The sequence below is a fragment of the Phoca vitulina genome, unplaced genomic scaffold (assembly GCF_004348235.1).
Source record: "Phoca vitulina isolate PV1807 unplaced genomic scaffold, GSC_HSeal_1.0 scaffold9, whole genome shotgun sequence".
NCBI classification, from domain to species: domain Eukaryota; kingdom Metazoa; phylum Chordata; class Mammalia; order Carnivora; family Phocidae; genus Phoca; species Phoca vitulina.
Genome location: NW_022589712.1, coordinates 49172727 through 49186534, shown reverse-complemented (window position 1 = coordinate 49186534; position 13808 = coordinate 49172727). Strand labels below are relative to the sequence as shown.

The following is a 13808-nucleotide window of genomic DNA, read 5'->3' as shown; positions in this document are numbered from 1 at the left end:
TCCCGCAGCTGAATGAGTGCACAGCCAGGCACCTGGACAGGTCATGCAGTCTACCCACTGCCCCTCCTACCACACAGGGTTGTTTTCCTGCCTAGCGACACGCTTACAGAGGGAGAGGACCACGGGAAACACATATACTGACTCTAGGGCAATAAAGATTCTTCTTGTAATTGTCTTCCTCCTACAAGTGGGATACAGAACATTCCAGTTAGAGACCATGTCTGATAGATTAAAATGTGAAAGTATGCTTAATCTTGCTTTAATAATCCTCTGAAATAGCTTGACAATGGTCCAGCCTTTCTAGGGGGAAGAACCCACTGCCAGTGTTCTGAATGTTTCTCTCATTTGGAAGTCACTGCACAATGGTTAAACGGACCAGAGCACTCCTTATCACCTGGTGTGGGACAGATATGTCATTACTAGAGCACCTTCCATAATTTAAACAAATGAAGAAAAAAAATTCAAATGTAAAATGCTCTCTTTTTAATTACTAAATTAAGAAAGTTAAACAATTTAAAAATGTAAACTCACAAATAAATCGTAACAAAAAAGGAATTAAGATTTCAGAGTTGCTACCCAGTATTAAAAACTTAATAGAAATAGGCTTTTTGATTTGTTGTTGTTAGACATGTAATTCAAGGTTGGTACAAACAGCAACTAAAAATATAATACTTTTTTTTTTCTTTTTTTTCTTTTTTCGGTGCATCCCCATGAAATGTAAAGTAGTGCATAGTTATTCCACTGGAGACTTCTTGGACATAGAGAAAGTCATTTCATTAGCAGTACAGGACGTTTAAAACACGTATTTTACAATGGGAAATGTCCAACCCCCACCCTCAGAAGTTTTAGTTGCATGAGAAAGTTTAGCAGGTCGCCATGACATTGACTCTAATGCTATGGGTTTTAGACCATTTAAATGCGGTTACAAGGTTTATTAAATAAAAAAAGTTTGAAACATTTCAGCATTCATATTTTTATACAAGAAGTATGTGTGGTATCCATCTTCCAGTTCCCCTGGTAGTTATTGGCCATTTGCTTGCTTCAATATGCTTTTAGACTTTGAGAACAAATTGCAGTTAAGTCAAAGCAAATACTGGAAACAGAACTTGTGAATTCAGCTCTGGGGCTGCTTGAAAAGAGTCAAAGGAACAGCCATCTACAGGTACAATCATGAACCAAAAAAGTGCAATCCAAATTAAAAAAAAAAAAGAAAAAAAAAGAAAAAAGAAAAAGGATCATGCTTTGCAAAAGCCAAAAAGGAGGCCACTGGTTTGCAGGATGACAGCAGTGCTTTTATGCTGATTTGGCAGTAAAATCCTCACTCTGGGTCCCGAGGCGTTAACGGCCCAAGTGGGCCATGGTCTCCACATTAGCACCCACATGGCGTAAATACAGGGACATATATATTATATATATTCATATTATAAAAAAGAAAAAACCAAACACCTGTCCTGATTGGTTTTTGTTAAAACATGAAAAAAAATTTTATTGTTTTAGACAAAGAGGCCACTTTTGGAAAATAATACTTTTTTTTTTAGTTGAATCAGGTGAAGACAGTTAAAATCACATAGGATTTGCATTTTAAAAAAAGGAAAGCACTAGGGTCGTTGGCACTGGAGTAACTATTTACACTGAACAGAGGTTTGGCCTTTTACATCACATCGATACAATGCATTTTCCAAAGTCTGAGAAATAACAAGGTTCTGTCTCGTATGCTTCACAGAGGAGGTTCGGATTTGGGGACAAGTGTCATTAATGAGGGCCATGGAAGTTCGTCAGCTTCAGAGTCACATGCAATCTGATCCGGGACGGCTCGCACTGCCCGCGCAGCTGGCTACGGAACTGAAAGCTAATGGGGAGGGGGCGGGGAAGCCTCGCCGGAAGGCCTCTCTCTGCAGACCCCGGTCTCACAGGTTTTCACCGGGCTGGTACTGGGGCTCTGTGGCGGTGAAGTAGTCTTCCAGGAAGCCCTGCAAGTACTCGAAAGTGGGCCGTTCTTCCGGGTCCTTCTTCCAGCAGTGGATCATGAGCTCGTGGAGAGAGATGGGGCAGTCCTGCGGGCAGGGCATCCTGTAGCCGCGCTCCACCTGCTCCAGCACCTCCCGGTTGTTCATGCCTGCAAGACAAGGCAGTGAGTGTGGGGCCCGCCACTCCCCTCTCCTCTGAGCCTGCGCCTGGCGAGAACGCGTCGAGCCCCGAGCGGCGGGGGGCGGGGGGTGCCGAGGAAGCCCGGCCCCTGCAGGGGACGCCGCCCCGCTCAGAAATGAGCACCGAGTGTGCCACTGCTGTATGCGGAAAGCTGGGTGACGAATCTCGAAAGCTTCGTAAGTGAAAGGAGCCACACACAAAAGGCAACGTGCTGTATGATTTCATTTATGTGAAGTTCTAGAAAAAGCAAAGCTACAGTGACAGAAAGCAGATGAGTCGTTGCCGGGAGGGGAGGGGAGTGCCTGCCAAGGGGCTGCGGGGAACGGAGGGGTGATGGAAATGTTGTGTGTCAGGGGTCAGCAATCTACCGCTTGTAAAGGCCAGAGAGCAAATATTTGAGGCTTTGTGGGCTGCATATGATCTTCGTCGCATATTACTATTTTTAATAACCCTTTAAAAATATCAAAACAAAAACAGGTGGGCGTTGGATTTGGCCCACAGACGGTCATCTGTCAGCTCCTGTTCTATATCCTGTATGTGGTGGTGGGGCTGTTTATGCTTGTCAAAACTCACTGTGTTCTTAAAATGGTTGAATTCTGTTGTATGTAAATTACAGTTCAATTAAGCTGATGAAAAACTATGAATGAGGCAGACCAAAAAAAAAAAAAAAAAAAAGAAATCCATGGACTGAAAAATACACTCTCCCATGTTAGTAGCATCTATAAACTCCATCTCTGAACTTCATAAATTCGTTTTGCTTCTGCCTGGGCCAGCTTTTGGTGCCCCACCAGCTGAGATGTGCCATCGTGTCCCCATGGCTGGGCACCGTCTGGCCCAGTGACCCTGAGGTGCCCCGGGGTTTGGTGACTTTGATGGGGAGACAGGGCGCCTCCAGGGCCCGTGTTTACTCATGACCTTGGACAGGCCATCTATCATTTGAGACCTTTGTGACCCTCTGGGGGAGCTGCCTAATGTTGAAACCTCAGGCAGCACCGCACAAACAGGAGACGTTTGGGGGGTGGGGGGCAGGCACCTCCCTGCACTCCCGCCTTCCTGACAGAGCAGGAAATACCATAGGTGGGGTGAGGTGCATGCCCTGACCCCTCTTCCAATCACTGCCAGACACCCTTCTCTACCTCTCCTTCCTTTTCCTGCCGTCTTGCCTTCTGCCACTGCCCGCCAAGCACTTGTATGTTTTGGCTGCTCCTTGGCCCCAAGCTTGTAATCTGGAACCCTCCCCAACTTCTGACCTGGTTTACTTACAAAATCAAGAACCTGATTTCAAGCCATACAGAAACCTAGATGTCTTCCCCTAGGTCTCAGGGATAGCAGCAGAAGACCACAGCATCTGCATGTAGTAGCTCCCTTTAACTCTGGAGGACCTGGGCCCAGAGCAAAGCCCCGTCCTGACTTCCGGGGTCTGTTGCCATTCTCTTTGTTTTGTTGTTCCTTTTGGAACTGGGTTTCTCCTGGCTCCCGTGGCTGCGAGCCACGGCCCTGTCAGTCACACGCTTATATGAGCCTTTTTGGAATGCTTTCTTATTCTCTGCCACTGTAACTTCTTGTGATAAAATCCATATATTATTCCTGCTGTGTTGAAGTAGGCCTTCAATTTAATTATTCTAACATAACCTTGCTCCCATTTTGGGAGTGACCCTTGGTTTAGTGAGAGGGGTTTAATGAACCAGGTGCCCTCTTCAGTTGGGTGTTGGGTCAGCTCTGTGGCTAATTAGCTTAAATCCTCCTCCGACTGCTGCAAACTCATTTTGAAAACTCAGGATGGGGTGGGGAGCTGGGAGCAAGGGGAAGAACATGAGGGCACCAGCAGAATGTCCTGCGGTGCTCTGGACAAACCGCGTGAGAGACAGGGACTAGCATTTCCTTATCCACCATCCCGAAACCCAAAGCTCTGGAAACCCCAAGTTCTGTTAACCCACCTGGCAGCAAAACTGATCGGAACTGACCTCATTTGGCCATAAAACCCAAGGCTGTTTACTGTTTTTCTGTATTCATACATACTGCTATAGAAGTAAGAATGTCTTATTTGAATATGGATGTGGCCTCAGCCTCTTGAGGATGTTATCTGATGGATGGTCTGTGCATAGCATGGATGTTCTTTAAAAAAAAAAGTCTGATTATTGGGCACATCGGGGCCCAAGAGTTTTGGCCGGGACACTCTGGCCTGAGTGATGGCAGCGATCACATTCCAGCTAGCCCAGAAAGGTTAGGAAGCCAGCGTAATCATGTATGAGGACTGGCATTCTCTGAAGCCTTTGCTTTGTGTTTTACTACAGTCCTTGGTTTCATATCTCAGAAGCCATACAACCTGAGCCTGCAGAAATCCCCCTTGTCCTGCCCCTGCCAGGAGCCTGTAGGAACTGGGAGGAAAGACAGGCAGAAGGTCTGAACCTCGGAAGGCCTGATGGGCTCTTCTGGAAGGGGTTTCACCTCGCCCCCCCCTCCCCCGCCGGCCCCAAACGCCTTCTAATGCTTTATTCTGGCATTGAGACTGTCCAAAATGGCACCACAGAGTTTAATTAATCATTCTCCTATTGCTCTGTAGAGTTTATGTCAGTAAATGTTTCATTTCATTAAAAAACAAACTACTCAAATGGAAAGATTTCATGTATTTTTTTTAAACTCTTAGTTCAATCTCTGCCAATGGAAAGTTTAATTGGCCACTTGGGTCAGGCCAGTTTTTCCAGTGCTCTGCCCAAGTCCCAGACACAGCAGATAGAGCAACTTGACCCTATACATGTAGCATCCCCCGAGACAGCCCGCTTCCGGGGACCCACGCAGGCCACCGGCAGGCCCACACCATCAGTCACATGGCTGCTCCTATTCTCGCTCCGCCTCCTTTCCTGCCTGACTCCTTCCTCCCCTCCTCCCCTTCCTTCTCTTCTCGTGCCTTCTCTCCTCAGGCTTCCTCAAAGCATGGGGACCATATGTAACCAATTCCACACCCTGGGCCAAACAAAAACATATCAATGACAGCTTTGCCAGAAAAGTGGGAAAAAAGACAAGGCACATTCGGCTGACAGTGACAGTGTGCGTGGGATCAGCTCTCTTCCCGCCGCCGTAAGCCAGAGCCCGCCTGGCCAATGGCACCTTCCCCACTGCACGGTCCGGAGATGCCCGCTGAGCAAGGCTTAGGCTGGTTTTGACTCTACAAACAATAGCCAGGTTAAGTGGATTGCGTTCATATTTAAAGGAATAGTATTCTCAGCTATAAGAATTTTGATAAATCATTTCAAGAATTTCTTTTTTTAGCAAAAATGGGTTTTACTCTATACATTCCTACAGAGATGAGCCTACTTCATTTTTCTTTTTAGATGTTTCATATTTTTCTTACCAAAAGAACTTGCGAGTTCCCCTCTTTTAGTCACTTTTCCCAAGACTTTGGCTTTACCTAGTACGTGGGAGGTGAAGGACAGGGACTGGGAAGGGGCTACACATGGGCTTGAGCACCACGGTGGTCAGAGCAGAGTCTGGAGGGACATGGGGCTGCCGGAAGACGGGAATCTGGTTACCAGACTTCCTACTGAGGTAGCAGACAGGGAGGGAGGAGGGCGCTCGGGAATGTTTTTCCTTTTTCTCCCTTTTCACGCGGGAGATGCTAGCAGAGAAACAGAAAAGACAGAAGCTTGAAAACACGGCATATGGGCACGTTTTAGGGAAACACTGTCATCAACAGTTCGGGCCTCCAGGTTTCTTAGTGGAGCTGCACCAGGGACCATTTGTCAGCAGGAGGGGGGTCTCTCTGCCACCAGGAGTGCCCGACGGCAGGGGGTGTCACCGTCACGAAGTGCAGCTGGGTGTGTGCCCTGGTTCCCAGCCTCCACATCGGAGGAGGGCCAGCACCGCCCCAACCCTGTCCTCCCCCGCCCCCACTGTGCAGCCCCTGACTCTCTGTCCTCTCCCTAGATGGGGACAATGGGCCATTTCCATGGGTCACTCCCGCAGGGCACAACTCAGTGGTCCTCAGTCCACAGAAAACCTGCAGGGCCTGCTGTGCCAGGGTTTGCTTTCCAATTCCTCTTCCCTAGGTCCTCCATGGGGCCCCCTGCCACCACGGATTTCCGGCTTTCCAACACAGTCGCGGAGAGAGCATCATTTCCAATCGGTCTGCCCAAAACCCTGCTGCTGAGACTCTCCAGCCAAGGGGACTGCATTCCCTTCCTGTCATGAGGACCATATTATCCTTTCCAAATCATTTTGCTGGCTTCCTCGTGGTTTCTGCGTTAGGGGTAAGCATCCAACGCTCATTGTACACGGCTGCCAACAATGTAGATATTCCCATGCGCCTCTGTTTTCTTTCCCCTCCCCTTCTTTTAGATTTCCCCATTCCTCTCCTTCGAGCTACCTACTAACTCCACAGAGTCTCCCTCCCTCTCTTCTGTTGGATTCTTTGCAGAAGGGAAAGACAGCTCCTTTCCCCTGGCGGAGCCACTCCACTACTCCCCACTCTGCACCTCTCACTGGTGACTTGACCTACCCCGGCCTCAGTTTCTTCATTTGTCAACAAAATACCTCCACAGTCACTGTGCTTTCAGCTGTTTAAAAAAAAACCAAAACAAACCCAAAACAGTCTTCTATGAAAGAGGAGGGTTTGGCTTTATGGCCTCCCATTTGTGCAGCTTCCTAATATGGATCTCAGAGGGGCCAGCTCTGCACGATCAGGGATTTTCACTATTAGAGGATCAAGGCTGCATCTGGATTTGACTATGGGTTGCAAGAACCTGGATTTTTGTGCCACGGGAAAATTGAGCACTGTCACAATGGGAATGATGTGAGGTTATCAGACATTGAGATTACTTTTGCAAACTGAGCTTTCCATTCAAAGGAAATTATGCTCTATTGTGCATAAGGCTTTCGTCAGAGGCTCCCCCTTGCTTCTCTGCATAAACCCTATAAAAAGCTCCTTCTGTTTGCTTGTCTGTGTCTGTTGAGCAGGGCTGTGCTAACGTCAGGGAAAGGAGGGCTGAGTTAATGGTGCTTGCCTGGCACGCGCTTGTGCTACACACCATCACGTGCTCCAGGTGTCATACTAGGCGACAACCAGGAGGTGTCCTGTTAGGTCTGGGGAAGGATCAAAGTACAAATTTAGGGCAGATATATAGTGATCAAAGAGTATAGATGAAAATAAAGGAGTGACTCTGAGAAGGCACAATAATGTCTAGTTCTCTTTCTCTTGCCCCATTTGACCAGATAACCTCGGGGCAGGTGTTTTTATTAAGCCCACCGTATTAATGAACACAGAAATGACAGCTACTCAGGGGCCACAATACAGAAAGATTATTTGAAGTTGGTCATGCAGTATCGTGAAGAACTCCCTTGTTCCAGAAAAGGAGAAGTGAGGAAGAGCGTGAGGGTGTCCACTGGGAAGGCCGTGGAAACACTGAGCTGAGAACGAAGGGCAGCGGAACGCAGGATTCAGGAGTGGAAAGTTCCTCTCTGGCTGCCCTCTCCACTTGCCTACTCCTCCCGTCCTCTCACCTCTCACTAGCCACACTGACCAAGAGAAACCTTGTAGGCAAAGGGGGCAGCATGACTCCTGGGCACTCCAGGAAGGCTTCCCTCTCTGGGGGAACTCAGGAGTGGAAAGGAGAAGCCCTGGGGACTGTGGACGGGGGCAGGGAGGGCAGAGCGGGCAGAGGACAAAGCACCCTTCCTGAGGGTAGAGGTTCTATTCTGCTTCCATTTTCCTGGCTGGAGAGGCTAAACTTTTCCTGCCCCAAGAAAAATCTGCTCTGTCAGCACGCTGAGCATAGCAGGAATAGTAAGAATGCAGGTGATGAAAATGGGGTGCCGAACACAGAGGAATATGTCTACGATTCAGGGCTGTAGGGTATCTAAGTGGGGCAGAGGGAGGAGAAGGCTGGGACTTCTAATTCTCTAAGGAAGGTGGCTTCTAGCTTCACTAATTTCTCTTGCCTCTTCAAGTCATGGTCAGGTGACAGGATATATTCATGAAAGCCAGGCAGCTGTCACTTACTAAAAGATCTGAAAGTGCTTCAAATGCACAGATAAATGTGATGTGCTTAAGAGAATGCTCCTGCTTTGCTAGATCCTGCCAGATTCACAAAGCAGGTGTTCAGCTGAGAGCCAGGGCACAGAACGGCCAGGACAGTCTGCCCAGAGTGGTACTGGAACGTGGTGTTTCAACCGGACCACAGTGTCAATTTCCCAGAACAACTCTGAGGACAGAGGCTATCTCGTGGCTGGGACAATACATGCTATATTTATGTGTGGAGATGATGAAATAGAGTTAAAAGGCTTTGCAGGCTATCAGCCAAACTAAAAAAATCTTGTTTCAAAAGCCTCATAGGCATCATCTTTTTTTTTTTTTTTTTGCTATTCCATCCATCCATCCATCTATCCATCCATCCACGTGCTTACACTTATTGAGAGTCTACTATGGGGCAGACACTGCTGGGCACTGGGAATATCTAAAGGAGCTCCTGTCCCCTCAGAGCTACTGTGAATTATAGACACACGGATGGGGGCTTTAACAGAGATGTACCGGGTGTCATGGAAGCAAGCAGACAGGGCAAGTCATTTGGTATGGACATGAAGAAAGCTGCACAGAGGAGGTGATGTCTGGGTTGGGCTTTGAAGGATTCTGAGGCAGACAGTGAAGCTGAGAAGAGCCACTCACATCAGAGGGATATCTCAGTGTGAGGGTTGGGGGTGGCAAGAGAGAAATCACGTCTGATCATGTCACTCTCCCACACAAGCCCCTCAGTGACTCCCCATCTCACTAACAATGAAAGCTAAAGTCCTCACAATGACCTAGGAAGGCCCTATCTGATCTCCCCAGGGGCCTCTCAGATCTCCGACTCCTCGGCTCTAGCCACACTGGCCTCCTTGCTGTTTTCAGGGCCTTGTTTCCTTCAGGTCATTCGTCACCCTTCCAGTGAGGTCTCTGTGAGGTCCTCCATTGCCACTCTCCATCCTCTTCCCCTTTTACTTTTTTCCCTACCCATTACCACCAGCCAATACCGAATAGAGTTTGCTTATTATCTTTGTTTATTGTTTGTCTCTTCCAAGAAGAATAAACACTCACAAGGGCGTAAGTTTTTGTCTGCTGGTTCAGTGCTGTATTCCTGGTGCTTGAACAGTATCTAGCATACAGCAGGTGCTCAATAAATATTTGTGGAATGACTCAAGGAGCCCCCCCCCCCCCCCCCTCCTGGAAAGAGTTATTAAGGACTATGCAAACTAAGGCTTCTGGAGTTTATCTGGAAGGTGAAGGGAAGCCACAGACGTTTTTAACTAGGAGAGTAAGATAACTGGGTCTCTGTTTTCTGGGATAACAACCCTGGTGGTGACAGTGATAGAATGTGTGAGGGGGGAGGAGAAGTCGAAGCAGGAAGTCCCATGAAGAGGTCACCGTGAGCGGACGGCAGCCTGACACAGGGCCGTGGAGGCAAAGAGGAAAAGAAGGATGTGAGGGAGGGTTTGAAGGTGCCTAGCTCTGATTGCATACATCAACCCCAGAAAACTGCTTTCATGTAAGTGTTGTCGTTTCTCACATACAACAGTCCATCAGTACAAAATCCGTTCTAATCTTGATGCAAAGAATGCACCTCGGCTCACAGAAAAGCAAGCTAGACTGCTAGGCCTAGAATGTGTTCAAGTCAGGCTGCTCCCAGGGCATCTGTAAAGTGGAGCTGTTCTCTGGGATGGCGCGCATCTCTGTGACACCTCTTGGAAGCAACCTTTGTCTGGGAGGGTGGGGTGCGTGTGACTCCTTTCCCCACGCACCCCACCCTCCTTTCTGCAGATACCTTTCTGCATTTCAGTATTTTTTTCTTTGGCTCTAAGGCTGTCATTGAATTTGAGATTGTCCTTCTTCCCTTCCTTTTACAGAACTCGCTAACTAACCAGCCGACCCATGTTTCATTGTCTCCTCAACCCTTCTGCTCTTCATGTGGTCACACCTCACATACTCCACTCTAAGCTCCTTCTCTGATTCTTACTTCTGGAACTCCTTTCATGCTGGGCAGAAATGCCTGGAAAGCTTTATGAACCCATGGATAAGTCACCTCCCTTCCCTTGACCTCCATCCTCATCTACCAGCCAAAGTCCCTTTCCTCTGTGTGAAGGTGACAGAAGGTCATGCTCAGGTATGAAAGAATTCAGAAAAATACCGCCACCTACTGTTCTTGAAAAAAGAGTTACTTAAAAATGTACTGTAGCCAACTGAGAAATTTCTGCATGGAGATGTCAGAATGGAAGGCATGAGGCACAGGGCCTGGGAGTCTGTCCCGGCGTACCCTCAACAGGCACAAGGATTCAGCACAGCAGAGAAGCAGCGCCTGGGCACACACTGACTGACTTGGCCACACCAACAGGAGAGGGTGGAGAGGAAGGGCCTTTCACAGTGACGTCTGGATGACGCTTAATGACACTGTGTCTTAGGAATTGGTATCCTTCATTACGGTAATAATTCTGTAATTGGAACTCCTTTGTAAAAGCCTCTCCCTCAAGAAGAGTTTACTGTGAGATCCAGAAGTCCAATTAAATAGGATTATAACTATGTTAAAAGACAAAAACAGGAAGCACCCATGGCTAGGAACAGGCCTGGGAACCATTTTCTGTGGCTGTTTGTGGCTGAGGAGCTGCTCCTGTCGCTCGCCCGCTGACACAGCGCCCTGGCCGCTGCTGCGGACCCCCTGGCCCCAGAGCCTCCCTGTGGCAGTGCACCAGGTCCCTACGACAACGACAACAGGCTCTGGCCAGCCTTCCCAGCTGCATGCCCAGGCTCCACGTCACGGCCCTCAAATTCCTTCTCCTGCAGCTCCTTGAAGAGGCTCTGTCCTCCTCGGCCCTGGTGCCTTCCCATATGCCCGTCCATATCCAGGACATTCCTCCCTCTTCCTTGACTTGAGGAAGAAGCCCTGCCTGCCTGTTCCATGAAGCTTCCCAGACACAACCCGTCCTGTTACCCTCGGAGAAGCAGAGCAGCCCTCCCAGCCCCCTGGCACGTCAGCAGCTGCTCACGGTATGTAACTACACATAGGCAAGTGGACCTCGTTCTCACTGAGAACTCCTTTGCCACCCTCACTGGATTCTGAGGGAAAGGCTCTCTGTAGATAGGTGAATCACATGTCCCTGACCCCATTATCAGAATTAAGAGTCGAGGCCCACAGGGGGTAAATTCAAGTAATTCATCCCATGAGGATGATTCCCTCTAATAATAAATAAGTATCAGAAAAGACTGATTTCTTCCTGGACTTGATGCATATTTTATCTATCTGACTGTAAATTCCATGAGTGCAGGGACTAAATTTATTTATTTGCTCATTGTTCTACATCCCCAGCAACCAAAACAGCGCCTTGCTCCAGGAAAGTTTTAATCTGTTTCCTCAGAGTGTGAATGTCTTATTTGTACTCACTTCCCAGGTAGAGCATGCCCAGCACAGTTCACACTCACGGACGCTATGCTGAATGAATCCTAGTCTGAGTTATAAAATGAGGCCATTTTCTTTATGCTAAATCCAAACTCGGGAAAAGCCTCTCCCTCAGAAGCACACACCTGCCTGCCTTCTCTGGGGCCCCAGCCCCTGCCCCTTTGTCTTGGTTTCTGTGTGCAACCCTGAGGAACAAAAAGTGGCTTTGTGTCACTGAAAGGAAAGCCTTTACAGAAACGCAAAACAACATTAACCTTTTCCCCTCTGGGGCATTCAACACACTGGCTGACTGTAAACCTGGGGCATTCAGGGAGAAATTCATTCAAAATTCAGGCAAAAAAAAAGGTGCCTTCCTATCTTCAAAATCCCAAGACCTGCACATTTCTCCCCCTCAAGAAGCAACTCAAAAATGCCCACGCTGCACTCCAGACCCCCTAGGGCAGCCCTTTCTGCCACGCTGGCTGGCTCCTCGCGGAGCGTCTGCCCCCTCCGCGTGCTCCCTAAAACTGACTGCCACCCGCATCGGAGACGCCCCGTGCTGGCGCTTCAGAGACAGGGCATTTTGTTCATTTTGTCTCTGTGCCAACCTGCCTCTGCTAGGAGTCTCAAGGCCACGCCAACCTGAAGAGATCCTCTCTACTTCTCTGCATTCTCCGAAGATGACCAGAAATAATCATAAAAAACGAACAAAGGGATTACAAATTAATCTGCCCTTGCTGTCTCCTCTGACTGCAAAGATAGAATTACAAACCCAGGATTTGCAAGAGACCTCAATTCCTCATTAATCTCCACTATCATTTCTATCATGGCTTTTTTTTTTTTTTTAAGCTCCTTAGGCAGGGAATGAGGGGGAGCTATGTTCTTTCTTCACTCAACATAACTGAAAAATATGTCCTTAACATTTCAGAAAGCAGATCACCCATGTGCTAGAATATAACCACTAAAGCGTGGAGGTGAAATGGCACAAGTGTCCTTTACGTCAGCATCTGTTGAAATTAATGAATTTAAGGGTGGACAGCCTAAATCTGTGGCTTCTTTGAAAAGCATGAATCCGATACTCCAGAAAATTTCCAGGGCCTAAGACTCTCCAATTTCTTTACTTTACGCTTGCTTTCGTAGGGCATACTTTGACTGTTCGGATGGGCGGTGTGTGGCCTCAAAACTGCGTTTCGAATGTGCCTCTGCTCTCTCTGGCCATCTGGAGCTGGGGCCTGCAGAGAGAGCAGGTCCTGGCATTTTCCTGCCAGGTTCACTTCATGGGTCAATGCTATGGTGTAATCAAAAAGCAGTGGGGGCTTTTCTCCTTCTCTGTCCCGGAAGTGCCCGCAAACTATTTGGGTGAGGCTGTGTCAGCACCACTGCTCCTCCTGGAGCCACGCGCTCCGACCAAGAGAGCACAGACTGCACGACCTGGGGGGCACCGGAGCGCTCATCCTCGCTGCTGTTTACACGAATCCCGGCATGCCATGCACGGCAGCTGCTTGTCTATGTGATGTCCATGATGGCTCCCAGTCCTGCTCTTCCCTGGCTAAATACCAGTCCATGTTCCTCAAACTCACGCTTGGCAGAAAGTTGAGGATGGGGCTTAGAAGGTAAAGGGTGAAGAGAGCATCCAATCAGAGGCCTGTCTCTGCTAGGTCCCGCTCTTACCTGGGTATGGCACTCTTCCTTTGGTGACCAGCTCTGTGAGTAAGATTCCAAAAGACCACACGTCAGACTTGATCGTGAACCTCCCATACAGGGCTGCTTCGGGAGCCGTCCACTTAATGGGGAACTTCGCACCTGCAGAAAGAACACGCGGTGACTCGGCAGGCAGGGAGCGTGGAGCCGGGTGTGGGGCTGGGGGGTAGTGCTAGGAAGCCACTTTCACAGCAGCAAGGTCGGAGAGGATGATGGGAAGGTGGTGAGCAAGAATGGACTACAACTGAGCAGCTGTGGGATCTGGTCCTGGCTCTGTGACCTTAAGCAAGCTAGTCTAATTTATTTTTCCCATCAAAAGGTTGGTGTTCAAAGCCCCTTAAAGTCCTGGCTTCTAGAACTTGAATCTGTGACCACACTGAATGTCATAGGGTTGGTCTGGATGTGGGGCTGACTTGTGATTTAGGAAACTAATTTTATATATTTTTTTCCTTTGCTTTGAAATGATGTCATATTCTAATTAATACATACAGTATTAAATCATAATGCCACTCTCATGAATTCTTTGGTATAGAAGACCATAGTGTGCTCTTATGAGGTACACAG

At 48.3% G+C, this 13808-nt stretch overlaps 1 protein-coding gene across 7 annotated transcripts in view; it reads right to left on the bottom strand.

Annotated features, from left to right (window-relative positions):
* Positions 1–406: 406 nt before the first annotated feature.
* Positions 407–13808, bottom strand: part of FYN (FYN proto-oncogene, Src family tyrosine kinase) — a 210910-nt gene continuing 197508 nt past the window's right edge. For 6 of the 7 annotated variants that reach the window (XM_032408045.1, XM_032408044.1, XM_032408042.1 and 3 more), the window contains 2 exons: positions 13215–13346; positions 459–2116 (listed from right to left, as the gene is read on the bottom strand). In XM_032408045.1, coding sequence (XP_032263936.1) covers positions 1908–2116; positions 13215–13346 — 341 coding nt within the window. In that variant the 3' untranslated portion in view covers positions 459–1907. Of the gene's footprint in view, positions 2117–13214; positions 13347–13808 lie in introns of all 7 variants that reach the window. The other variant, XM_032408048.1, reaches the window with a different exon arrangement.